General features: G+C 47.1%; 1 protein-coding gene across 1 annotated transcript in view; it reads right to left on the reverse strand.

Annotated features, from left to right (window-relative positions):
- Window positions 1–1,338: 1,338 nt before the first annotated feature.
- GRB2 (growth factor receptor bound protein 2) overlaps window positions 1,339–27,906 on the reverse strand; it is a 70,509-nt gene continuing 43,941 nt past the window's right edge. The window contains exons 3-6 of the mRNA XM_082705279.1: window positions 11,896–11,993; window positions 5,498–5,620; window positions 2,636–2,804; window positions 1,339–1,876 (exon numbers count right to left, since the gene is read on the reverse strand). Of these exons, the coding sequence (XP_082561405.1) occupies window positions 1,691–1,876; window positions 2,636–2,804; window positions 5,498–5,620; window positions 11,896–11,993 (576 nt within the window). The 3' untranslated portion in view covers window positions 1,339–1,690. The remainder of the gene's footprint in view (window positions 1,877–2,635; window positions 2,805–5,497; window positions 5,621–11,895; window positions 11,994–27,906) is intronic.

The raw sequence follows: 27,906 nt of genomic DNA on the forward strand, positions 1-27,906 counted from the left end.
GAGCAGCTGCCTCCGGGGCCTGAGCACTCCAGGCTGAGTCCGGCTCCATAAGCAGAGTCCAGGGGAGACTCCAATCGACCACTTCAGAACCCAAAGGCCGTCACCAGCTCCCGGGGAGCCCTGTTTTTGATGCGGGCAGGGGATCGGGAGGAGAAAGTTCACAGGCACATCACTACGAGGGACAAGCAGCTGACAAGGCGGAAGAGGGAGCTCTGCGATGGCCTTGGCCTTCCTACATTTCCCACTCGTGCTTCCCCAACTGTCCCTGCTTCACGGAGACACTTGCTTGGGGGAGAAGGGGCAGCAGCTACAGACACAGCCCACTGCAGACGGAGCCTCGAAAACCCGGCTGCTGCCCGCACGCTGCCCTCGTGCTCACCCAGGCAGGTCAGGCAGGGGACACAGATGATGAAAGCCGTGAACGGATACCTCGGATTTTCAGAGCAAGAAAAATGAAAGCTCCCAGGCTCCACCTCAGTGTGGGAACACAGTATATAACCCGATCCGGTCACAGAGCGACAGCTGAAGTCCCTTAGGCTCTCCTGTGTTTGAAACTTGCAGGCTCCAGGGCGTTTTCTCTGGGGGGCGCTGGAGCGGAGGAGGGGCAGGCAACAGCCGGGTTCGCAAGGTCAAGGGCTCTCACAGCCCCCCGCAGCCAGATCCAGTCCGAGGTGGGAAGCGCTGGACAGAGCCGGACCATCTCCTCCTTCCCCAGCAGCGGCCGGCACAGCACCCCTGGGACAGCCACAGCGGACTCCAGAGGGCTGACAAACATTAAAGCTGAACCTTAAAGACTCGTGGCTGAGAACAGGCAGACCGCCCACGCCCCCTGCCCGCACCCCTGCCCATGCCTGGCTCCTCCACCTGCTCTCCCCTCCCCCGGGGGAGGACTATTTACACAGAGGAGGAGACAAATGGGCTGAAAAAGCTCCGGACTGTCTTTAACTTATTTTAAAACAAATAAAAAAACACCACTCATAAGCAACTCTTGAAATAAGGAAAAAGGCACTAGGAAAAAACCAACATGCTCAGTAATGCCATGTGGAAGGGAAAACAACGTAGAAAAGAGACCAAGGTTTTTAGTTTGACTCTGCTCAGGAAGCCATGAGGGGACAGTCCTTCCTTCTGCCCCTGCTCCATTTCCAACTTTGTCGCAAGACCCTGGCGGCCGGGGGCTGCCCCCCACCCCCGTCTGGCAGGAGCCGCCCAGCAAGGGCCGCCGGCCGGCCGCCCTCTCCTGCCCTCTCCTGCGTGCGCACGAGGAACCCAGCCACGGCTGTCCTTCCTTCAGTCACTCGACTACAACAGACATTCTGCAGAGAGAAAATACCAGCCTGCTTGGTTTCTTTTCTTTTATTATTGGCATCAGCTAGGACTATATGTGGCATTAGACGTCATGCACTGATGGACAGAAGAGGAAAAGGATGAAAAAGAGGACAAAGGAGAAACAGGAGCAGCGGTGAAAATTTGTAATAAAAACTCTTTTCTTAATTTATAGGTAAGTTTTGGCATTTTTATATCCAACGCCCCCTCCCACCCCTCCCAAAGTTCCAACCGAAGTGAGAGGGTCACCAGGTGACCCCGACAGGTGTTCTGAGCTCCCTCACAGGCTGCTGTTAAGGCAGCTCGTGGGTTTCATTCTTTTGTGTTTGAAATTTTTCACTTCCTTTAAATAATCTCTTCTTGATTCTTAGACGTTCCGGTTCACGGGGGTGACGTAATTGCGGGGGAACATGCCGGTCTGCCCGTGGCAGGCCCCTTTCCACCAGTTGGGGTCTGAGTTATCCATGACGTGGATAAAGTCTCCCCGGCGGAATCCCAGCTCTCCATCCTCCTGGGGATCAAAGTCAAAGAGGGCCTGGACGTACGTCGGTTGCTGCAGAAGAGGGACGGGGAGAGAACACCTGCTTGGTCTCTGCCACGGCCAGCCCCCTGCTGGGGGGGACTGGTCACGGGAGCGCGACCGCCGTGTGCCGACTCCTCCACGTTTCCCGCGACAACCTCCCATTTCTACCCTCCCCCACCGCTGTTTATCTTTCCAGGTTGTCGGTCTACCCTACGTGGGAGCAGGCTACGCTCACCACGGCTCCTGACAGGCCAGAACGTGCTAGGGCTCGTCCGCCATGGCGTGGAAGCGAGCGCGGGCCGTCAGGGAGGACCTTGGGCAACAGCAGCCAGGCTCTGGTTTACAACCCCAGGCTTGGAAAAGGCTTCAGTTCCCATCGGTTTATTGCTTATGAAGTCCTTAAGGTTTTATGGAGTCGAAAGGTCAAGAGCTTGACTCCAGTCAGGCGGGGCTCCCCCTAACACAGCGCTGGGGCTGCAGGCACAGGAAGACGGGAACCTCCAAAACGAGGTTCGCCTCAGTACTTGCTTCCGGGGATGCATCAGCGGAGGGCGTTAAAGACCGTTTTCCCACAGAGACATAGGTGGTACCTGGCAACGCACCGCCTTAGAAGGGCAGCCTCTGGGAAAGGCAAAACCATTTTGTTTCGTTCTACACACCCGTAACACAAACTACAGGCAATACTTTGAATAGTGAGCACAGAAGGCCCAGGACTCCTTCAAAAAGGCGCCTGCCCGAGGAGCTACTCTTAATTGCCAGAGATGATCCCGATCTCTCGAGGAGGCTCACCTGTGGCACCTGTTCTATGTCCCGGAGGAATATCTGCTGGTTCCTGGAGACAGATGTCGATCTGTGATAATCTACCAGCTCGTTCAGGGAATTGAATTTCACCACCCAGAGGAAATACTTTCCTGCTCCATCTCGGAGCACCTTGAAGTGCTGCACGTCATTTCCAAATCTGGGGAGGGCACAGAACACAAACGAGAGCAGGTCAGAGGGCTCGGTCCCAGCTACCAGGGGGCTGTGCGCCCATCAGATCAAGGAAGCGTCTTGTGAGAACTCGGATTCCGGCAACACTTCTCACGGCCCAAGGGGCCCCGGACTGCAGCACAAACACAGCTCCCTGGCTGCAGTTAGGACGCTGAGTGCTCCTGAGAGCCCTCCGGGGGACTGATGATCACCAGTGACAATAGTAAGACTCCTTGCCAGAGAGGGAAACCCTGTCCATCAGGTCAATTCTGAAGATGTCTGTAAAATAAAGGATGTCCTCACCTATGCCGTGTCTCCACGCGCCCTGCACTGTACCAAGCCAAACAGAGTCTTACTCAAGGAAGAGTGTGACTTCATTAACTTTCAAGCAAAAACCAAACCAAACAAACGCCCATTAAAACCTTAGGTGATATTTAAAAGCTACAAGAGGTGGATCAGGAGAAGAGCTGGAGGGACTGGACACACTTTCAATAGCTCTCCTGCAAATGGAGTACAGATCACGTTTTCCGTTTAGGGATTTTAGTTCTACTCATGGGCGAAAGGTCTCAGAATGGAACGTCGTGGGCCAATAAATACAAGAGGCCGAGGTACCCGGTGCCCCGAGAGGTTTCTCCATCACCGAGTAACACGCCTTTCCTTGCGCAGGCCCGCAGAAGTGGGATTGCAACTGGGAGCGGACCACCCCCGACAACCAGGCAAAGCTCTGCCCGTCTTGCTCGCTGCTGGGTCCTTGGCACGGACCCCAGCACCCAGGCCTCCAATGGCGCTCTAGGAAGACATGTAAATGAAGGACACCCTGTCTCCTCTCCTTCAGTCTTCAAGGGGGAAAGAAATGACTTCTTAAAAACCACCCAGTAGGTGGCAGCACTGGGCTTCAAGTAGGCGATCCCAAGTGTTAGAACTGAAGCTGCTTTTTCACTCGGATCCAAGTCGGCGGTGAGGAAGGCAGACGCACCCACACCACGTTTCTGGCCCCACAGAAGCCCACTCCCACGGCTGCCATGCAGACGGTTTCCACAAGGTGCACAGGGTCCCAGACAAGGGCCTGTTACCTGCCATGGTGTTTTTCATCACTGACTCCCATCCTGAGACTAGAGAAACCTTTTAGAGATTGGATTCTGGAACCTCCTTTGAGAAGGTCTTTGTGTCATTAAAGGTGGTAATGACATCTGTTTCAAATTTTATTTCTAAAACAATAAACGCATGGATTTTTAAGTTTTTATTTGATAAAATGGAATAATGGTCTGGGAGCTCGCCAGCAGCTACCACATGAGCATGCGCAGTGACTGGTGTAATCAAGGCCTCCCCGGCACACGGTCTGCTACCCTGGTGCGGCCGTCAGTCAATTCACTCGCGAGTAACTGCTTGCACTCCCCGTTCTGGACTGTTTTCCACTTGGGTCAGTGTGAAATGTAAGGAAAACAGATGAGAGATCCGGTTTAATATTTTCATGCTGGGACTAAAAACTAACTTTTACTGGACACATATCTGTGTGGTGGTGTGAATATGGCCTAAAACCACCTCCCATACTTTCACTGAGAAAAATATAAAAATTAAGTTTAAATCTACATTTCAAAAAACCTATACTGGTCCTAAGAGGAAACAAGATTAATTTTGAAAATGGAAAAATCTTTACATTGTGTGCAAATGGCAAATAAACTATCTTATGGTCTTCATGTAAAAATAATCAAGGTGAGTGCTCGCTTCGGCAGCACATATACTAAAAATTGGAACGATACAGAGAAGATTAGCATGGCCCCTGCGCAAGGATGACACGCAAATTCGTGAAGCGTTCCATATTTAAAAAAAAAAAAAAAAAAAAAAATCAAGGTGATCTATGACAGTGATCTGAGTCTCCCCTCCCCCGCCTTCAAGTTTTTAAATTCTAGTCCATTAACATATAGTAGAGTATTAGTTTCAGTAGAATTTAGGGATTCATCACTTACATATAACACCCAGTGATGTGGGGTTCCTGTGGCAATATATTACCTAGAAAGGACCGAGTCAAAACACATATGGAAATGACAATTTGATTAAAAATCCTTATTTTGCAGATGAGAAGTGATGTGCTTGCAATCCTCAAATTCCAATTTAGGTTCTCCACAATTCCTGGGGTGGTAAACTCCCTGCCTTCCCATTCCTTGCTTACCAGCTCCTCTGCACATTTTACCACTGGGGAAAGCAAAACACTCCTCCACCCTTGTGGTAACCTTTTAAAGTTCAATTGAGAGGCCCAGGACGGTGGTGGAGGATTTAAGCTAGACATCTGGTAAAGGTCCCCCAAACCAGCTAAAAGGTGACCAGTCATACTGACAGAAAGGGCGGTGGGGATCCCCTAGAGGCCAATCGAGGAAAGAGGCACGTGCAAGCGGAGGGCACAGTGGAGGCATGGGGGAATAGGGAAAATGTGACCAACTGAAGACTGTTCCACACGGGACCGACACTCCGTACTGGAAGAACGAATTTTTAAGAGCAGCCAGATATTACTATTTTACAATGCATTTTTTCCCCCAGAAATTACTATTTTAATGTAAAATATTCTGATTTAGTAAACCACCATTTAGGCTAAACCTCTATCGGTTGGCAACCTTCGGTGTGTGTAGCCAGACACAATTCCCATCAGCAGGGAGGCCTCCAGGGACCAGAGCGGGAAGTACTTACTTGACAGAGAGGGAGAAGTCCCCTGGGGCACTCTCACTCTCTCGGATGAGAAAGGCCCCGTCATGCCGCTGTTTGCTAAGCATTTCTTCTGCCTTGGCTCTGGGGATTTTGCCAAAAAACCACCTAAGGAAGGAAGACAAGCCAGTCAACATCTGCTTCCCCACAAAGAGACGGGATATCCAGCCTCCAAAATGTGAGTAACAGAACACTTCTTGCCAAAGGAAGGGGCCCCCCTTTTCACCCTCCAGTGTCAACATGTCCCACAAACCACTCAGTCGGCTTCTCTCTTGAGACACGGACCATCTCCCTTCAAATGCCTTTACCCTACCCTACTCTCCAGAAAGTGACTCATGAGGCATGACTGTGGGCCACTCTTCTTAAAGAGAAAGATACTTAAAGCTGGGCCTTCTGGGCCGGAGCCCACCAGGCTCCCTACTGACTCAGGGCACCAGGGAAAGCCCAGGTCTATCAGTATGAAGCACTGGAAGAACCGTCTAAGAGACAGGCCTCTTCTCGCAGCCTTTTGACAAGGTCGAAGCTTTGCTACAGTGGGATTAAAGTAAACAGAGGCAGGAAACTGGAAGGCCCCGAAACTGGAGACGGGGCTACTTCTTGTAACAGCCCAAGGTGAAGAGGTTCAGGCCTTGAGAGAGAAGCCTCTGCTGTCACAAAGGCAGATTTTGTGACATCCCTCTCGAGGCCTCTCTCTGCCATCACTGCTAGGAACTTCTGGGCACCAGCAGCGACATCACAACTGATCCTACACAGAGGCAGCTGGCTGCAAGACTCGGTTTTTTCACTGAAACAGGTTATAGGTTCTTCTGCACCCAGTGCGAATTCACCTTGGCCACAAGAAAAAGTGGGCGAATTCAGGCAAAACTATGGGTGCAACTGGCCCGTGGAGGAGGAAGGGGAGGCGGGGGAGAGGAGCGGGAACGGTGAGAAAAGCTTAAAGTCACAGCCGCTATTTCACATGAAAACCATTACTAATTAGGAGGGGTGAACTGCCGAAACAGTGTTCTCTCTTCAAATCTGTCTCTAAGCGCTGTTATTTTCAAAAGCAGTGATATTACTTATAGCTAATAAACACCTATCTGGGGCACCTGGGTGGCTCAGTTAGTTAAGTGTCCGACTCGGTTTTGGCTCAGGTCGTGATCATGAGCTCCTGGGATTGAGCCTCAAGGCCCAGCCAGCATCTGGCTCTGTGCTCCCTACCCCTGCACAGTCTCTTTCTGAATCAATCAATCAATCAATCAATCAATCTTTCTAAAGATTTTATTTATTTATTTGACAGAGAGAGGGGAGGGGGGAGGGAGAAGCAGGCTCTCCACTGAGCAGCCAGCTCGATGAGGGCCTCGATCCCAGGACCCTGGGATCATGACCTTAGCCAAAGGCAGATGCTTACCGACTGAGCTACCCAGGCGCCCTCAATCAATAAATCTTAAAACAAACAAACAAACAAACAAACAAACAAACCAAAAAACCTCAAACAGAAAGAGGTGAGCTGCTGGCTGGGTCTGATCAGAAGCTGCCATTAATTGGATTAATCTTTGAATGTTCTTAAATCGACCTTCTTGTGTCTTTCTCACTTTGAGGACTACAATGCCACCAGGCTGCTGAGCAGCTGCTAGGATCTAGCTTCTAGAACTAAACCAAAGACAAGCCCTCCAGTGCCTGGAAGTCAGGCCACACAATAGAAATTACGCATTGATACAACAGAATCTTCTGGGACTAGGAAAGACTGGCTGGCGATACTGAGACCACTGGGAGATTGTCTCCAGTAATCTCTAGAGCCTTCAAGTTTGTGACTCGCCTTTGGGCAATAAACATGGTGTGGGGAGGGGTCAAGTCACTCAGCAGCCCTTCTCTTCTCTCCTCCTCCCAAGCCGCCAACACCAGCCCACCAAGCAGGTATTTTCCTTTCTTTCCCCCCACCCCCGTTTTAAAATAATGACTATGAATTTTTAAAAGTGCCTAGATGTTCAGGAAGTGAAAAAAGACTTCTGCCGCAGCTCCCCAGAGGCAGCGAGTGCGGGCAGCTCTGCGCGGTCCTCGGCCCCGCTCGGTGTCTGATGCGCACACGGACTCAGCTGCAGGGCTTTCCAGGCCCGGCTGAAGATGAGCTCGGTTTTATTCTCAGCAAAAAAAGATAAACTTCAGTGAAATAGAGACTCTAAACTGGAACTTTCCAAGACAAAATCCCAGACTGAAAAATAGAAAATCAGCTGCAGACCATTTTATTAAAGCCTTCTTTTGTATCTGTCTCCATTTTTTACTAAATTCTGTCCCTCTTTCTCTTGAGGATGTCCCACAACATAAAGGGTACCGCACCGCATGAAGAAGAGCGGTCACTCTCCGTTAAGACATTTCAACAGGGGCACCTGGGTGGCTCAGTGGGTTAAGCCTCTGCCTTCGGCTCGGGTCATGATCTCGGGGTCCTTGGATCGAGCCCCGCATCGGGCTCTCTGCTCGGCGGGGCACCTGCTTCCCTTCCTCTCTCTCTGCCTACTTGTGATCTCTCTCTCCCTCTGTCAAATAAATAAATATTAAAAAAAAAAAAAAAAAAAGACATTTCAACAGTGATGAGTGTAACTACGTGGCTACAGTCAAAATTTTAAAAATCTTTAAAAGATGGGTTTGTACTACAACACAAATAGCAAGAGAAAGCTAACTGGAGGAGATGGCTCATTTTCCAATTTAATTCTTCATGACATTCCACAGGCTTCCATCCATATGCACCCAGTGTGAAAAGCTCGGATCTGGACCCACCCCCAATGCCCACGACAGTGTGTTCCAACAGCAGCACCGGTAACTGCTTCCTTGTCTGTGTTTAACTTGTTACCTCGAAAGCTGTATTAGGTCCTACTCCACTGGAGACTTCCCGCTTCCGAGCAAAAACTGAAGGCAGGGCGGGGGTGGAAGGAGAAAAGGGAAGAGGGGCTTGGTGCTCGGTGCTCTCCGGCTGCTACGGGAGGGACATGGACCCTGTACTTCTGGATGTCCAGTCACAGAGCAGTCCTGGAACACGATGTGTGCCCGCAAGGCCAACCACTCGGCAGCCCCAAGGCCACAGATCCCTTCAGCAATAAGGTTTCCTGTTTCAGAGCGTTGCCCGGGGTGCGGGGGTAGGGGGGTAAGCACTCCCTGCCCTTCAGCTAGACTCTGCAAAAAACACCAGCACGGAAGCTCCCCTGGAGGCTTTCCCATCAACTCTCCTTCCAGAATTCTTTAGAGTGGACCTTTACAGAGGGTGAGGCAGGGCAAGAGTCTTCCTCGAGGGCTAACCCAGCAATCAGGCAACTGGGGCAGTAACCAGTGCTTTCTGAGGAAGGAGGCCTTTCCTGTGTTTTCTCAACAGTCGGATTCAAATGGCCTATGTCATTTCAAACAATCCGAAGGAAAACAAGGACACGGAGCCATAGGCATTTTATTTAATATAAACATTACAGAGTATGATATTCTGCTGAATTCCCTTTCAGCCTGGAAATACGAAAATGAAAAGGAACTGAGGTTGATTTCCATGATTACTGGATCGCGTGCAGAAGCCAGCAACACTATGGGCCCTTGGTCCAAATATGTCCAGTTTCTGACTTTTACAAAATTTTTCTTAAAAAAGATTTTATTTGAGAGAGGGAGAGAACATCAGAGGGGAGAGGGTCAGAGGGAAAAGCGGACTCCATCCTGAGCAGGGAGCCCGATGTGGGACTGGATCCCAGGACCCCAGGATCATGACCTGAGCTAAAGGCAGTTGCTTAACCAACTGAGCCACCCAGGTGCCCTGACTTTTACAAAAAAAATTTTTTTAGGATTTTTTTTTTTTAATTTGACAGAGAGAGATCACAAGAAGGCAGAGAGGCAGGCAGAGAGAGAGGGGGAAGCAGGCTCCCTGCCAAGCAGAGAGCCCAGTGTGGGGCTCAATCCCAGGACCCTGAGATCATGACCTGAGCTGAAGGCAGAGGTTTAACACACTGAGCCACCCTGGTGCCCCACTTTGACAAATTTTTAAAGGGTTAATTTAATATTTTTTAAACGGTAGACAGATTATTTATTTATTTAAGAGAGTGAGCAAGTGAGAGAGAAAAAGGGAGAGAGAGAAGCAGATTCCCTGTGGAGCAGGGAGCCTGATGTGGGGCTCAATCCCAGGGCTCCGGGATCATGACCTAAACCGAAGGCAGCTGCTTAACCCACTGAGCCACGCAGGCATCCCTTAGAGGGTTATTTTTTTTTAAATTCAAAAGAATACGTGAAATGACAGAGACTGCATTTGGTCCTCAAAGTCTAAAATATTTATCATCTTGTCCTTTACATATAGTTTAGCCAATGCTTCGTCTATTTTGAGGACTGACTGAAGGAACAGATGTATACAGAATATCTGTGTATTTGGACAGAGGGAGGAGCCACTGGATGATCCAGAGCCGCTCCCACTCCCAGGAACCATTGACAACTGCTTCTCCCTGGGGAGCGCACTCCGTGATGCTGTCCGGGAAAAGCCCACACAGTCCCCACAGCACATACAGACACTAAGTGGCTACAAGAGTGCAAAGCTGTGCTTAGTCCACTTCTCAGGACATCTATACTAGTCTTGTGTTTATCTTTTGGAGTTTCTTGGTCACTACCACGTGTGCCTACATTTTAGTAACTGGGCATGATGTGTGTAAGCCCCTAATCTGGGCATCTGGGTGGCTCAGCTGGTTAAGCATCTGCCTCTGGCTCAGGTCATGATCCTCGGTCCCAGGATCCAGCCCTGCATCAGGGTGGGGGTGGGGTGGGTACCCTGTTCAGCAGCAAGTCTGCTTCTCCCTCTGACCTCTCCCCTCTCTCTCAATTAAATAAATAAAATCTTACAAAAAATAAACCCTCTAATCTAGTGTTACAGGGACTTCAAACAAAGGGCATTATTAATCCACCGACAGGAAGCCAGGAATCCCTGCCACATACACCTTTGAAGATTTTTTTATACCTACTTAAAAAAAAAAAAAAAGCCAGCAATTGGCTTACATTTAATTGCCATGGGGGTAACCTCCAAAAGGGCGAGGTACGTGGGGAGAAACTCCTATATTGCTCTATGGTTTTCTACACTGTCTTCTACAAAGTGAACCAAATTCATAAATTACTGGCACTGAAATAAAAATACCAGAAGCTTTCTTAATTTTTAAGATAAAGAGGAATGAACTAGATGATCGAAGACCCCTTTGAACTCTGTGACACTGAGCTGTGTACGAGCAGATGCAGTTAAGATCTCTGTTCTGGAGGCTCCGGAGAAGAGACAGGACAGGCACGCGTTAGAGCAGTGACACAAGGAGAGGGACCAATTGGCTGCCACTCAGGGTGGGTCATGTCATCCAAAGGTCTCACTTATCATTTGTGTTAAATTAGGGAGACAGAAACTACTGCTCCTCCTTGTCCCAATGGCATTCTAGTCTGGGGCACTGAGCCTCAGCAACCTGACGTACGAGGGACAGAAGCGATTGCTGCTGGAGGAGGAGCAGGGCCAGAGGAGGAGGTGGAGGGCACGGGTGAGAAGACGGTGGTCGGTGAGGGAACCCACGGCCCCACCACGTCAAGGGTTCCCACGGACCCACCACATCAAGGGTTCCCACAGCCCCACCACGTCACACACCAATATAAACTGAGTGTGTGTGGGGGGTGTTCTGAGGGAGAAGAAAAGAAAAAAGAAAAAAGTTCCTTGCTCTCAACGGCCTGGGGTAGGAGATTATTTTGAATTCTCTGAAGTGGGAACCCTAGGTGGTAGGCAAGAATAGTAATTATAACAAGCATTTATTGAGAACCTATTATATTGCCAAACACTGCTCTGGGGATACAAAGATTATTAAGATACAGTCCTATAGGGCAATCAAACATATCAACAAAACCATGTGATAAGTACACTTTCTAAGACTCAAAAAATGGAGAATTATGATCTGGCCTCAGGGGTTTTATGAAAAAGAATCACGGAAAGGCATTTCTATAGTTTTATTATTTGAAGATCACTGACAGCTATTATCAATCCAAGACATGTACTTTATTATGTATCAGCATAGAAAATATTGTTTTAAACGAAACAACTACTTCATTAAAGATCAGTCTAAAACATGCACCACTGGGGCACCGGTGTGGCTCAGTCAATTAAGAGTCTGACTCTTTGGCTCAGGTCATGATCACAGGGTCGTGAGACTGAGCCCCGTAGCGGGCTCTGTGCTGGGCATGGAATATTATTATATTGTACTATTAACATGCAAAATAAACATGCTTTGTGAATTCCCTGGGAAGAAAGAGTAAAAGGTATGACAACCATCCCAAGGACTTCAATTTTAAAAACGTTATAAATTAAAATAAAAACATTATTTGAAATAAGCAGATGGGTCTGACTCTTGGAAGACCAGTAGCGTCCAACTTACGGATGTGGTTTCATTTCTATGTAATTCTTGGGGATGAAGCCATCTTTCCCATTGAGTTCTGCCTTGTACCAGTTCTGATCACATTCTTCATTCAAAACCTAAAAAGAAATAAGGAGGGGGGGGAAATCAAATCATTTCCTTTTCACACTCTTAAAAAAGGCAGCCATTAAGACAATTATGTTGCCATTTAGGTTTGTTTGGTTCTCTGAAGTATGATCAGTTACATGATCCAAGACATCACATGACTTCAAACAACCAGCACATCAACTCTTACAGTTATAATTAAATTAAAAGTAAAAGTAAAAGTAAAAGAAATGGTCTCTGAAAAAGAGAGTCTGACCCCCGAACCTCTAGCACTAACCCCTCGGTAGGAAAGCAGATGGGAGCAGGACAGGTGAAATGAAGTCTCCGGAAACCAGCAAGCGCTGGTGCTGGAGAATGAAGGGGCCCCCCCAGGGACTAAATAAGCCTGCTCTCTCCCAGGGAAGGCAGGAGCAGCAGGCAGCAGGGAGAGCTTCAGGACTTCTCTAGAGCTCCTCTGGGCCAACTTCAGGATCACAGGGATCCAGTCCCGGGTCAGCCACCAAACAGGTGTCCAGCTGCTGCTAGCAGGCCCCACCCCCCAACGTGTCCTCACATACAAAGCATATCCCAGCGAAAAAGCACGGCAAGTCCTACTCCACTTACCCTCAGGGCCACAATGGGCTTGAGGGTAGGGAATGCTGGAAGCACAACCACTAGCCCAGTTCAGGGGGGAAGATCCAGAGACTATAAAACTGTAACACTGCACTCCCAGACTGGAAGCACTCTCTACAAATGCGACATGACTACTCAAGGCTGTGTGTTAGCACATCACGCACAGATCTGAAGGCCCAGACTACTCCTCGTTACACGGATGGGCCAGGCCAGGACGTCGCAGGGTAGCACAAGGAATAGAATAGGTGTAGTAGAAAAGCCACCTCTGAATTCTAGATTTCTAACAAAAGGCAAAGGACAGAAGGCATTTATTATTTCTGGTGGGGGGAGGGGCAGAGGGAGAAAGGAAGATATAGAGAATCTTAAGCAGGCTCCACGTGCAGCACAGAGCCCTATGTGGGGCTTGATCTCACGACCCTGAGATCATGACCTGAGCTGAAATCAAGAGTCAGGACAGTCAACCAACTGAGCCACCCAGGTGCCCTAAGACTCCTCCGCCCAGGCAGAGGCATTTTAAAAAGTTGGTGGCTTAAGAGAGAAAACAGAAATATGAGCCCAACTCAAAAGTGCTAAACACAAGAAAGTAGAGATAGACTAGTACAGCGGCAGTTAATCTACACTATGCAACAAAGTTCTATTAGAAAGCCGGTAAAGTTCTTTTTGTTTGTAAGTTTGTTTGTTTATTTTTTCTTAGTTATCTCTACACCCAACATGGGGCTTGAATTCATGACAGCAAGATGAAGAATCACGTGTTCTTCTGCCTTAGCCGGCCAGGCGCCGCCAAGAAAGTTGATAAAATTCCTTACAAAATGATTTGTTCAAGAAACTGACTGACGCCGTACTCTTTACCATATCAGAACTTGGACTGTTTCATCAGAATGCGTGATGTGTAGGTACAGACAGTCCCTCCCTTCAATGGTTCAACTTTACGATTTCTTGACTTTATGATGGAGTAAAAGTGATAGGCATTCAGTGGAAACCGTACTTCCAGTTTTGAATTTTGATAGTTCCCTGGGCTAGTAATACACCGTCCTGTGCTCGCTCATGATGTTGGGCCGCTGAAGCTCCCAGGCAGCCAGGGAAGGGTCCAGAGCCGATGCACTGACTACCATCCTGCCCCACAGCCGCTCTGCTTCTCACTCAGTGTATTACGTGAGACAGTCTACGCTTCAATTATGAAACAGGCTTTGTGTTAAAGGATTCCACCGAAATGGAGGTTACTCTAAGTGTTCTGATCCCATTTAAGGTAGACAAAGTTAGAGGCGCCTGGGTGGCTCAGTGGGGTGGGGGGAGAGAGAGGAGCAGAAGGAGAGGCAGAGAATCCCAAGCAGACTCCACGCTCCAGTGTGGGGCCTGATCCCACAACTCCGAGATCACAGCCCAAGCTGAAACCAAGAGTTGGACACTCAACTGACTGAGCCACCCAGGTGCTCTTACAAGCATTTTTGACTTGTGATGGTCCTAAGTTAAAAATGGTTCACACTCGGGGCACCTGGGTGGCTCAGTGGGTTAAGCCGCTGTCTTCGGCTCAGGTCATGATCTCAGGGTCCTGAGATCGAGTCCCGCATCAGGCTCCCTGCCCGGCGGGGAGCCTGCTTCCCTCTCTCTCTGCCTGACTGCCTCTCTGTCTACTGTGATCTCTGTCAAATAAATAAATAAATAAAAATTAAAAAAAAAGAAAAAAAAAAAAAAGGTTCGCACTGGCTAAAGTGGCAAATCCCGCAAGAGCTAATAAATGTGAATAGAGAGATCTGAGAAAAGAAAAAAAAAACAAACAACACAGCTGCAGGTAAATCCCAGCAGCCTCAGCGATGAAAACTTGTCATTAGTTTTTCCCTTTGGAAAAAAAAAATCATTATATTTTATTAACTCCTGCAACGATATAACCAATATGTGTATCACCTGAGAGGCAGTGATCTCAGAAGGGAGCTCATGGCTGTCCAGGTGTCACAGGAAACTCAACAGCATGAGAGCAAAGGAGAGATTTTGAAAGTTGCTTAAGGACAGTATTTTTGTTCTTTACCAAAATGAAGGATTTAAAGAAAAATGTGGCCTAGTAATTGATATCTAAAGCATTATCCTATAATAACAATAGTGAGCCTGTAGCCTTACGAAGAGTTTTTCAAAATGTCTTTAAAGGTCCTGAAGTGGTGCGCCGTGTATCTTATGCTACAGATTTCTTGGAAGACAGAGTAGAGTCAGTGACTCAGGGCCGTCTGGGCATCAAAACAGAGTAAGGTAACCACCTAGAAAAGACCAGTTTTAATTTGGGGCCAACAACCTTGCAGAAAAGGAGAACTGCGTTGCTGCATGCTAGTTCATACAGCTGCGCATTCCTACCACCTTTGCGAAGATAGAAGCAAGCCCCCTAAAAATGCTCCCCTTAATATTTTATGGGGCAACATGCAGATTTGGCACCAATTTAGAACGATGGTTTCTGCAGAACAAACGTATCGCCTGGTGTTCAGTATGCTTTTCTCCCCAGGAAGACAGGAAAATACGGGAATTAATGCACTTAGTTTATTTTTAATGTATGTGAATAATTAAAATGTTGGTTCTCTGAAACACTCTAGTATCTAGAATATCACTTTACCAGGAAGTCAAAATTTGCTGTGCGTGCCTCTGAACTTCTTTACTCTAGAACTTAAGAAGACTGGTTCTGCTGGAGGCAAAGCCCGGGAGAGAGCGTCCCTGCCAGCCTGGGCCGCCTCGGGAGCCAGGCACCAGGCCTTCCCGTCCAGCGGCTCCACTCACCCATCAGCACAACATGCAAACCCTGCAGCTCTGATGACTTAACAGATACTTACAAATTAAATTTTATTCAAATGTCTAAACGCTTAAAGCAGCAAAAGACACAAACTAACCCAAGTGAGGTCCCAGTGGGGCAGAGGAGGCGACGAGAACCACGTGCGGGTGAGTCTGCGCCGACAAAGACTGTTCTGTTTCCTGCGGACTGACGGGGAGCACCTGCGTCCCTCACGCGGAATGTAAAAAGCCTCATCAGAGTTCCGAGAATGAGGAAGTTCCATCTCCACTCCCCGTGTTGGAAGGCACACTTACTCACTCATTCATTCCCCCTGAGCTGGGGCAGCATCCAACAACCAAATTTTCATTCAGTCTCGGACATTCAGGAAATATCTTTAGGTTTTACCCCACAGCTGCAGGTTCGATTCCAACCTTCATAGTCCCTCAAATTAGGACCCTGTAGCCACACAAAATACTCTAGTTTAACGGAAGCAAGTTTATCAAGAAGATGAGATTATGAAAGGAGGAAGTGACAAGTTTCAGGGTCTTTTTTTTTCCTTCTTGCAAAAAGACTGAAAATAATGTCAGAGCCCAAATCAGGAAGAGACCTAAAAATGAGGAATGCTGTGACGCTTATACAGGACACTTAAAACTATTCCAGTCAATCAGGGCACGTGGGTGGTTCAGGGGGTTTTAAAGCCTCTGTCTTTAGCTCAGGTCATGGTATCAGGGTCCTGGGATCAAGTCCCCCATCATGCTCTCTGCTCAGCGGGAAGCCTGCTTTTTGCCCCCACCCCCACCGCCCCTGCCTCTCTGCCTACTTGTGATCTCTGTCTGTCAAATAAATAAATAAATAAATAAATAAATAAATAAAATCTTTATAACAACAACAACAACAACAAAATATTCCAGTCAATGGAGGGGGACACAATGGGGGCACTGAGGGTGTCAGTAAAGCTGTATTTCTTGACTCATGCCGGCTACCTAGGTGTGTTCAGTTTATGAGAATTCACTGGATACTTAGGGTCTGTGAACTTTTCTATATGCATATCATATTTCAACTAAAAGTTAAAAATACAGGGGCACCTGGCAGGCTCAGTTGGTGGAACATGTGATTCCTGATTTCAGACTATGAGTTTAAGCCCCATGTTGGGTATAGAGATTACTTAAAAATACAATTTTTTTTTTTTTAAGATTTTTATTTATTTGACAGAGATTACAAGTAGGCAGAGAGGCAGGCGGGGTAGGGGGAAGCAGGCTCCCTGCTGAACAGAAAGCCTGACACAGGGCTCAAGCCCGGGACCCTGAGATCATGACCCAAGCCGAAGGCAGAGGCCTAAACCACTGAGCCCCCCGGGTGCCCCTTAAAAATAAAATCTTAAAAAAAAAAAAAAAAAAAATTTCAGTCAAGAGAACATAGTAGTATTCTGGTCCGCACATAAGAAAATCACACCAGGGCCTCCTCATATACCTTGGGTATAAACTTCACACTCCAAAAATACATAGGAAAGGAGAAAACAACACAGTAAGACTCCAGAAAACCCCAAAATGATAGTTTACCATAACTATTCTATGGGGGAAAATTTCCAGAAGTGAAGACTTCTTTACTGTGTGATTCTACTCTTCTGTATTATGTGATTTTGATAATATTCACCACTGCCCTCACTCTCAATCTGAGACCATCTTAAAGCAATGCAAATTTCCATTTATACCAATAGGACGTCAAAGCTTTCCAAACAGTTAAGAAAAAAAAAGGGTTAAAAATTTAGGTCTCAGGTCCCTTATGATCCACCTGACCTGGATTCAAGAGGCTGAACACATAGGTTCAAATTCCAATCTCAGCAGTGTGACATTGGGCATATGACCCTTGTCTAAATTTTAGTTTCCCCCACCTAGAAAGTGGTGGTTAATACCTCCATCTCCCAGGGTTACTGAGATGATTAAGTAAGAAAATGTGATAAGCAGTGTAGCAATCAGTACAGCTGTCTTAGTGGACAAACGTACTTCACAATAGTTAACTCTGACTTACACATGAAAATATTAGGTCAAACAAAAAGTGTCAATTTTTGGGAGGACTAAGTTCTACCTTCACTAAATCTGGTATCTTCAATGTAATGCTGTTCACGGACACCAACAGTATTCAAACTAAGAGGACTGGGATTCTTTGTTTTATTCTGAAAACACACCACCAGGACACTCTGGGCGCACTTCAAAAAAGATTCTATTTATTTATTTATTTATTTTTTCCCAAAAAAGATTTTAAATGCAGAGTTCAAGGATTACGATCGCTAATTCCTTTCCCTGTCTCTTCTACACAGATACTGGGAGATAAGAACTGCACTCGATTTTCTACACAAATTATTGGAAAAGGTATCTTTTAGGAAAATGGTAGGCAAGTATTTTGTTTATAAATTGCTTGTTTGGGAGCGCCTGGGTGGCTCAGTCGGTTAAAGCATCTGCCATCCGCTCAGGTCATGATCCCAGGGTCCTGGGATCGAGCCTCATATCAGGCTCTCTAATCAGCGTGGAGCCTGCTTCCTCCTCTCTCTTTGCCTGCCTCTCTGCCTACTTGTGATCTCTGTCAAATAAAATCTTAAAAAAAAAAAATTGCTAGTTTGTTTAGATTGTAATTTGAATTATGGGGCTATTCTCTTGCATGAAAATATTCAGTTATCTGTAAACAAACAAACAAAAGAAATCACGACTCTTTTTTCTTTTTCTTTTTAAAGATTTTATTTATTTGATGGAGATCACAAGTAGGCAGAGAGGCAGGCAGAGAGAGAGAGAGAGAGAGAGAGGAGGAAGCAGGCTCCCCACCAAGCAGAGAGCCTGATGCGAAGCTCGATCCCAGGACCCTGGGATCATGACCTGAGCTGAAGGCAGAGGCTTTAACGCACTGAGCCACCCAGGCGCCCCCCACCCTTTTTTTTTTAAAGAGCGGGGGTATGTGGAGAGGAGAGGAACCGAGGGAGAGGGAGAGTGAGAATCCCAAGCAGGCTCTGTACACAGTGCAGAACCTTCCATGGGGCCTGATTTCACAATCCCGAGGTTATGACCTGAACCAAAATTAAGAGCTGGTTGCCTAACCTACTGAGCCACCCAGGTACCCCAGTCGGTTAAGCATCTGACTTCAGCTCCAGTCATGATCTTGGGGTCCTGGGATCCAAAGCTCAGCAGGGAGTCTGTTTCTCCCTCTCCTTGTCTCTCCCTCTGCTTGTGCTCTAACAAAACAAAACAAAACAAAATAAAAAAAGAGGGGCGCCTGGGGGACTCAGTCAGGTAAGACCCTGCCTTTGGCTCAGATCGTGATCCTGGGGTCCCATGAGGTTAAGTCTGCTTCTTCCTCTCCCTTTGCCCCTCCCCTCGCTTATGCTCTCTCTTACTCACACAGTCTCTCAAACAAATAAAATCTTAAAAAATAAGTAAGTAAATAAAACAAGAAATGTCAACTGGGATGCTGGCATCAAAAAATAAAAATAAATATGCAGTACAGTTATGGAGCAGTGGGGCAAGCCAAAATTTTATCAATGCGTAAAGCAACTTATGTAAGAGCATTCATACGTGAAAGATAATGAACAATTACATATTTAGGCTCCTACACATACCCCTCCCTCAAAACCACTTACTATGGTCCCTGCATTAAAGAAATCAACATAAGGCAGTGAGCTTCTCGGGCTCTTCAAGGCCAATCAATCCCACAGGAACAATACTGAAATACTGCCATGACCTGAAGACAGATTAAGAATCTGGTGATCCTACCATATTAATTCTGAGTTCTTAAAAAGGGAGAACACACACGCACTTCTTAAAGACTTGAACCCCTTAAAAAAAATGTGACAGGGCTCTAGCTAGGGTAACTGCATTGGGACAGCCATTTAGAAACGCACGGTCTTCAGCTGCCTGTTCCATATTTTACTGGAAACTGTGAGAATGCTCTTCAACTTTACACCCCCTTAGCATGGATTACCGACCCGGTCTCAGACTGCATGGGTTTGGATTTACTGAACACTTCAGGTAAGTGCTTTACACATCACCGCCTCCGTCCGCTACAGGTTTTGCTCAAAGTGAAAACCATCTCGGTTGTGCTGCCTGTTCTACTGTGTGCCAAATCATGAAAAACACCCATGCTGTAGATAAGCTCTTCTGATTTTAACGACGAGATGCCCAACTTAAAGGCAGTTTAATAATTAAGATTCCTGGACCCACAGAAACCTTCAATTGTTTACTCAAGCACACAGAGAGCAACAATTCTCCAAGTTCATGCTGCCTGGCCAAGTCTTCAAGCTGAAGAACTACGTTTCAGTCAAGACACTTGACAGGCAGTCGGCCCTCAGACATCAGAACACTGAGAAGAAATGAGATGCATTTATGAGGTTTTAAAACTCTCCCAATTTTAGCAGATTTATCAATCTGTGTGTGAACATCAAATTACACTATTTCATTAAATGGTTTGAAGATGGGACGCCAGGCTGGCTCAGTGGATAAAGCATTCAACTTAAAAAAAATAAAAAAAATAAAAAAAAATAAAAGATTTTGTTTATTTATTTGAGAGGGAGAGAGTGAGAGATCATAAGTAGGCAAAGAGGGAGGCAGAGAGAGAGGGGCAAGCAGGCTCCCTGCTGAGCACAAAGCCTGATGTGGGGCTTGATCCCAGGACCCTGAGATCAGGACCTGAGCTGAAGACAGAGGCTTAGCCTCTGAACCACTGAGCCACCCTGGTGCCCTTAGAGCATTCAACTTTTGATCTCGGGGTGGTGAGTTCAAGACCCATGCTGGGTATAAAGCTTACTTACAATAATAATAATAAATGGTTTAAAGAAAGTCTTCATTAAAAAAAGTATTCATGTAACAGTATCAAAACAAGGGGGTACTTTACCGTACGGTGATGGCCTTTCTCACTAAAGTATAACATCTGTGCATTGAAATGCTTTTTCAGTTTCTCTCTGAAATGAGTCTTTCCAGAAGGTTCATTTCTTTGGGGATCAAAGAGTCTGAAATCCTTGACTGATGTCATTTCAGGAAAGGATTTCATTCATAAAGTAAAGAAATCCAATAGGCATTGTTAGTTAAGTCTACCTTCTGACCACTAGTGATACATGATGAAAGCGGCTAGGTTTTGCACTTTAAACAATTTTATTTTATTTATTTATTTTTAAAGATTTTATTTATTTATTTGACAGAGAGAAATTACAAGTACACTGAGAGGCAGGCAGAGAGAGAGAGAAGGAAGCAGGCTCCCTGCTGAGCAGAGAGCCCAATGCGGGACTCAATCCCAGGACCCCGAGATCACGACCCGAGCCGAAGGCAGCGGCTTAACCCACTGAGCCACCCAGGCGCCCCTAAACAATTTTATTTTTAAAAAAATATTTTATTTATTTATTTAAAATAGGCTTCACACCCAGTGTGGAGTTTGAACTCAAGACCCCAAGATCAAGAGTCACCTGCTGCACCGACTGAGCCAGCCAGGCACTCCCTCCCCTCTTAAACAATTTTAAAAAGAAAAAAAGAAAAAAAAGAGCAAGGCACAGAGGAAAAAAACCCCACTCAAACGCCCAAATTTTTCACTGGTAACAATCACTTATCACTTCTATACTGGCACCTGAACCCCAGAAATAGTGTTTTTTTTTTTTTTTAAATAAAGACAAGGATGTCATACATCCTGGTTTAAAAAAAAAAATTGTATGTATGTATGTATCTGTCAGAGAGAGAGTGCACACAAGCAGGCAGAGTGGCAGGCAGAGGGAGAAGCAGGCTCTCTGCCTAGCAAGGAGCCCAATGTAGGACTTGATCTCAGGACCCCAGGATCGTGACCTGAGTCGAAGGCAGCAGCTTAACCAACTGAGCCACCCAGGCGTCCTGAGAAATAGTATTTTCCTCCCTGCTGCACAAGCTACATCTCTGTACTCTTTCTGAGCAGCTGCTGTCAACAGGGATCTGTGTGTAAGGGGAACAGCATCGAGTCAATAGGCTGAGGGGCACCAAATGCCCAAGCATTATGGCTGCACTGTTTTACCTCAATCTACTTAATGCCCCAAATCAGTACAAACCACTGGTTTTCTCCGTAGAAAGTACTGAGTAGCCTCTTACCCAAACTGCCCTCAGTCTGGCATTCCAGTTTTTCTACTTCGGCCAACCCTACTTCATCTGCCATCTCATCCTCTAGTTCCCTCAGTTCAGTCGAGCAAGTTGACTCACCAACTTCTAAACATGCTAGACTTCCAAGTTTTCCCTCTGGTTGGATTGTCCTTTTCCTTATCTATTTGATAGGCTCCCAAGATTCAGTTCAGAGCTTGCAACCACCTTGGTCAAATTTTCTGTTTCACTTTCATAGTATTTAATAGAGATAATACTTCGGACATCTGGTCTACCACCGCACTTGGTACTGTGTACTACTCGTGTGCTATGGTCCTCTCCTAAATCAAAATGCTAACACCCTAAAGCTGGCTCTGTGCCCAATTCCCACCTGTGGCCCCCACAGCTCTTAGAATGGTATCTAGCATATTTTGAGGAACTGACGTATACGGGACAGTGTTCTAAGTAATGTATACTGTATCCCAAAGCTAGCCGGGCCCAAGAACCACCGCAGGAGCATGCCACACCAGCGTCAGACTCCTTGATAAAAACAATAGCCTCTCAAACGGACCTTAGTTAAATAAGACTGTCATGAAAGTTTGTTTCCCCAAGGAAGGAGAGGCAAAGGAAAGCAAGCAACAGACTTAGGCAGTCAGCCTTGCTGTAATGTGAGCACCACTGCCCAAAGAATCCCATGTGGAGGACCACAAAGGGGGTGTGCTAAATCCTTTCCACAAGATCTGCTTTTACTTTCTCCAAGATAAAAAGATACATTGGTGGGGAAAGGGGATGGAAAGGTAGGTAAGGGAAACTTCAGTATGAAATGGATACAAGCAGGTGATGATTTGGGTGCAAGAGGGAGAAAGGTGGGGGAGCTCCTCCCCTGTCCACACTAATGCCTCCCAGCAGGGGAGCACTTCCCAGGGAAGTGGAGATGCTTTTAGTTCAGTCTGCAAGTTTGACTTCTGACTGACTTTTGCAGGGTATTATTTTACAGCTACAACTCTTCCAGCAAAATTTTTACAAAACACAGCCAGGAAGGGGCACCTCACTTGCACTCAGGTCATGGTCTTGGGGTCCTGGGACTGACGCAAGCAACAAGCTCTGCATTCAGCAGGGAGTGTTCCTCCCTCTCCCACTGCCCTTCCTCCCAGCCTCTCTCTCAGGTAAATAAATAAAATCTTAAAAAAAAAAAAAAAAAAAGAAAAAGAAAAAGAAAAAAGAAAAAAAGAAAGCCTGGAAGACTTTGGACTTTTCCTTTTAAATCATTTTTTTAAAAGATTTTATTTATTTGAGAGAGAGTGCGCATGAGTGGTGGTGGGGGAGGGGAGGAGCAGAGGGGGAGAGGGAGGGACAAGCAGACTCTGCACTGAGCGTGGGGCCCATGCAGAGGCCCACGCGAAGCTCAATCTCGAGATCATGACCTGAGATGAAACCAACTGAGCCGCCCAGGCACCCCTAGGTCTTAGACTTTTCTATTCTTCCACAGAATGGCAGATAGGTTGATGTAGACAGAAAAATGATTAGACACACACTCACCCACAAAATGATTCTATTAAAAGCTCAGGATAATGAGTGCATTTAAAAAAAAATGTTAAGACTTCGTTTCAAATATTTATACATGTAAAAAGATGAACAATTAAGAAGGCCTATCAAATTACAGGATAGTTTTCTTTCTCTGAGAAAGAGTTAAGTACTCAAAAACCAAATCAGATACTTTCATCAACCTCTAAAGGCTCACTTGTCATTAAGAAAAGCCACTCATGACATTTCAACAAAACAGGAAGGCAGTTCACACTTCTGTGATATTACTCCACCCAGATAAATCTGGGGGCAGTGAAACCTAAATGCACAGGCAATACCCCAAAATAAACTCTTTCTACCAAAGGGGTACTAAGAGTTTCCATTCAAAATAACTGTCTTTTGTGTTTTGTGACTCATGAAAGACGTATTTCATTGGTGTAGCTGATTGTTCAACAGAAGCGTAAAATACTCTCAGAATGTCAGACTCTCAACTGCAGGGAGCTGGAGAGACGAGTGAGGGGGAGAAACAGAGATAGCAGGGAATGTCAAGAGAGAAAATGCTGTGCGTCTGCAAAAGTCGGCAATCATACGACGGCCTGCACCAGGCAAGTGCAATGTCAGCTGAAGGCACGACTACACCCCCCAGAGAGCCAAGAGTTTAGTAAACTGCTAGGTGCAACACAGGGAGATGGATGCCGGCAGAGAGGGTATTAACGGGTACTATGGTAAGTACCAACTCAACAAAAAATGCCTGTGGTTCCAAACACTGAAGAGAAAAAGACTTGAGGCCGGACATGGGGGGGACACAGGAAAACTTCCCGGATGAAGTGTGAACTAGGTTACACTCTTGGTCTGCACCTTTAGCTCTGCTCAGCCCATGCAGAGCTGTGAGGGCAAGAGCATGGCACACTTCCCCCACTTGCTATCAGACAGATGGGGGACGGGTTATTCTCTTGGCCCCACTTGGCTGCCATTAACAAAATGACTGGTTACGCTTTTTTTAAGTTGAAAAGTAAAACCTTTACTAGTGGTATCAGAATTTCCCAACTGGAAGTGACCAAAAGAATCTCTACCTTTAACAATATATATTTATAGGGGCGCCTGGTGGCTCAGTGGGTTAAAGCCTCTGCCTTCGGCTCAGGTCATGATCCCAGGGTCCTGGGATCGAGCCCCACATTGGGCTCTCTGCTTAGCAGGGAGCCTGCTTCCTTCTCTCTCTCTGCCTGCCTCTCTGCCTACTTGTGATCTGTCTGTTAAATTTGCCATATTGTTTACTGACAACAGAAGGCTTTCGATCTTGGGTCAATTTCTACAACCCTCTCCCCTCCAAGAACCAAACAAAATAAAAAAACAAGACGAGGCCAGAGCACAGGAGTTACTATTTTCTAAGGACGGCACCAATTCCACCGGAGACCTACTTACTTCCTGCTGTTTGTTTCACCATAATAAATACAAGAGGAGACAGGAGCTCCCAGACCTCTCCACCCAAGTCCAAAAAACTTAATGACAATACAGTTTATTAAATTTCACTTAAGGCCTTAGTGATTCAAGATGTGCACCAGAGTCTATTGATTTACAGTCATTGTGTGACCCCAGGGCCACCTCAGAAAACGTAATTAGGACAGTCTGCCGTCACCAGAGAGGGGTGCTGGATAGGGTGGTAAGTCCCCACCTCCTGCGCCCACAGTGGAGGTGAGCGCAGGCAGCCAGGCAGCTAATTCCAATGCTAAAGTGAAAATGCGGATTATGAAGTACAGTGTGGGGGAGCACAAAACACAGGACCTAATCTAGTCAGGGGTTTGGGAGAGGCAGTCAGAGAGTGACTCAGTTCCTCAACCTAGGAACCTGGTTCCTGGCTCTGGACACGGGCCCACTCCCTGTGGTTTTTCAGAGAAGCCCTGCCGACACCTGTGAACAGCTTCATTACTAAAGTCTCCTAAATTAGATTTAAGTGTGTCATGTATCTCCTACCAGGACCCCGACTGAAAGGACTCCCCAAATCAGTTTATCTGTTCTTTGGAACTCATTAAGGAGACATTTCATGATATAAAGGGACATTTGTTACGGGGCAACGAGAATGCAAGAAGTATCCGAATTCCACCGACCAATTACAAACGGGCCTTGCTTCCTGAGGGCCGCCATTCTTAAGCTGCCAGATCATTCCGTCTTGTTCGTGATTCCGGCAGTTCTGGGGGCCGGGGAAGGGAGTGAAGGCCGCGAAGGCTGCCGTCTGGGGACGAGAGGGTCGCAGTCGCTGGTAGCGGCTCGCCTCTTCGCCTTGCGCGGTAGCATTTCCGCGTCCGTTACAGCGAAGATGGGGTGCTGGGAAGCTACACCGGGAATTAAAAGCAGAAACAGAAACGAAACACGGTCCTGCCCCGAGAAGCATTTATGAGCTAAGGGAGCTATTTACGTAAACCGTGAGGGAACACGTAAAACGTGGCACAAGGGAAACTGCTGACTGTGAGCGGAGTACGGAACCCACAGCTATGGGTTTCCAAAGTGGCTGCATGGCTGATGTTTCTAGAAAATTCAGTTCCTGTTTGGGAACTATGAAAAGGGCAACTTCAAAGATCCAGGAATAGAGCAAGAGCCTCCAGGCAGAGCAATTCGGTACGTCAGAGGATACAGTACGCAGACATACTGTACACTTTGCTTCTGTACTCGAACTGGGGTTCGATAGAAGAAGGAGCCGCACTTGCCTGCGGCCCCTGCCGGGCTACAAGGTGCCCTCCTGTGGCGAAGCGCTCCCGTGTGTAAAGTCAAGCAGGCACCTCTCACAGGTAACCATTCCGGCGACGCTGTAGCACCTAAGAGCAGCTGCTCCCTCCGCTGCCTCCGCCCCCCGCCAGAGTGTCGCCAGAGTGCCGGACAGTCCTGGAGTCCCGGCAGTCTTCAGGGACAGGATCCCATGCAGGCGCGCCTGGATAGCCAGATCAAGGGGCCCGTTCCGAGTCTTCTGTTTCTGTCACTCAGGGATTGGCAGACGGGCCTCCGTCTCCCCTTTCGGATGATGGTGTTGGCGAAGACGAGAACAAGTTAACACTGGGAGTGGTGGGATGGTACTGGCAGGAGTTGAAAAAGCCACACGGTTTTATGACAAGGAATTTGGCCATACACAGTCAACATCTGAATTTTCAAACCACTAGCCCAGTAATGCCTTTCTTAGGGCTCTATTCTGACAAAATAATCAAAAATGTATGCGAAGGTTCAGGGAGGAGACAGGAGTGCAGCGGGTGGCCAGGGATACAGTGACGAACTGACCCTTACTTGTACGGAGCTGACAGTGCGGGAGACAGTGCGGGAGACGAGGGAGTTACAGCCTCGGGGAGGCTACATTACATGATGAAAAGCCCAGGCAAAAGCCCAGCGCTTTGCAGGAGAGCCCATCTCCGGAGACCTAGTCTCACTCTCCGCAGAAATGGGTGTCGAGGAAAGCACACCCAGGCAGCAACACCTCACCCGAAGCCCAAATATGAAGACACGATTAGAGTGAGGAGAGAGAGGGGCGTCTGGGTGGCTCAGCGGGTTAAAGCCTCTGCCTTCAGCTCGGGTCATGATCTCGGGGTCCTGGGATTGAGCCCCACATCGGACTCTCTGCTCAGCGGGGAGCCTGTAACCCGCCCCCTCCCCTGCCTGCCTCTGCCTACTTGTGATCTCTCTCTCTTTGCCAAATAAATAAATAAAATCTTAATTAAAAAAAAAAAAAAAGAGTGAGGAGAGGGACTCTAAGCAGAGGGAAGAGCACAAGCAGAGGCTCCTGGTGAACCTCTGCATCCCAGGGAGGACGCCCACAGCGGCGGGGCTCGAGGTCAAGAGAGAACGGGGCAGGCCTTCGGAGAATAGAATGAGGATTCGGGGAGAACAAGTGCTGAATGTGCTCTTTGAGATGATGACTCTGGCTGGCGTGGGGACCAAGTGGCAGCAGGAAGAGTGCAGTTGGTTAAGAACCTATTGTAGCAAGTCAGGCAGGAGGAGATGGAAATTTAGACTAGGGTGGGGGGATTTTGAGGGTTCTGAAAAGTTCTAAAATAAACATTTAAAGACCCATACATATTATTTTAAGAATCTAAATTTACTCCTCCACCTCACAAAATCCCCCTTTGTTTGTAGGAACAGGGAACAAAGTACAGTATAGGGGGAGACAAAAAAACTTTGTGCCATATCATGGGCTTTTCACGGTGACCTAATTTAAAAGCTGGATAAAGTTTAGGTATCATCCACCATAAAAAAAAAATCTACAAAAGGTAAAGGATGGGGTGCCTGGGTGGCACTGCTGATTGGGCAACTTCCTTCAGGTCATGATCCCGGAGTTCTGGGATCAAGTCCACATCGGGCTTCCCTGCTTAGCTGGGAGCCTGCTTCTCCCTCTGACCCCCCCCCTTTCATGCTCTCGCTCTCTCAAATAAAAAAAAAAAAAAAAAAAGGAAAAGCGATAACCCTTCAGTTCTTTGAGAACACAGGTGATATTTTAATTGCTATACAATTAAAAATAGCTAGACAAAACTGATTTTTTTCCAGACAATTCAAACACATATAACGTGCAGACTCCAGAATCCATGAAAATATTCAATTTTTTTTTAAAGATTTTATTTATTCATTTGACAGAGAGAAATCACAAGTAGATGGAGAGGCAGGCAGAGAGAAGAGAGAGGGAAGCAGGCTCCCTGCTGAGCAGAGAGCCCTATGTGGGACTCGATCCCAGGACCCTGAGATCATGACCTGAGCCGAAGGCAGCGGCTTAACCCACTGAGCCACCCAGGCGCCCCGAAAATATTCAATTTTAACTAGTATACCCTGACACACGCTTCTTCACTTTCTCTATTTCCAAAAGTGACATGAGGAAAATGGGCACAAGAGCCCAAGACAGGACAACTTTTCCTCAGCACCTCCAGCGGAACTGGAGAGGAATACTCTGCAGGAATACTCCAGAGTGCCCTTGACCGAGGCGGAGCAGGCCTCCATCTCCCGTGC

The sequence above is a fragment of the Mustela nivalis genome, assembly GCF_964662115.1.
Source record: "Mustela nivalis genome assembly, chromosome: 17".
NCBI lineage: Eukaryota > Metazoa > Chordata > Mammalia > Carnivora > Mustelidae > Mustela > Mustela nivalis.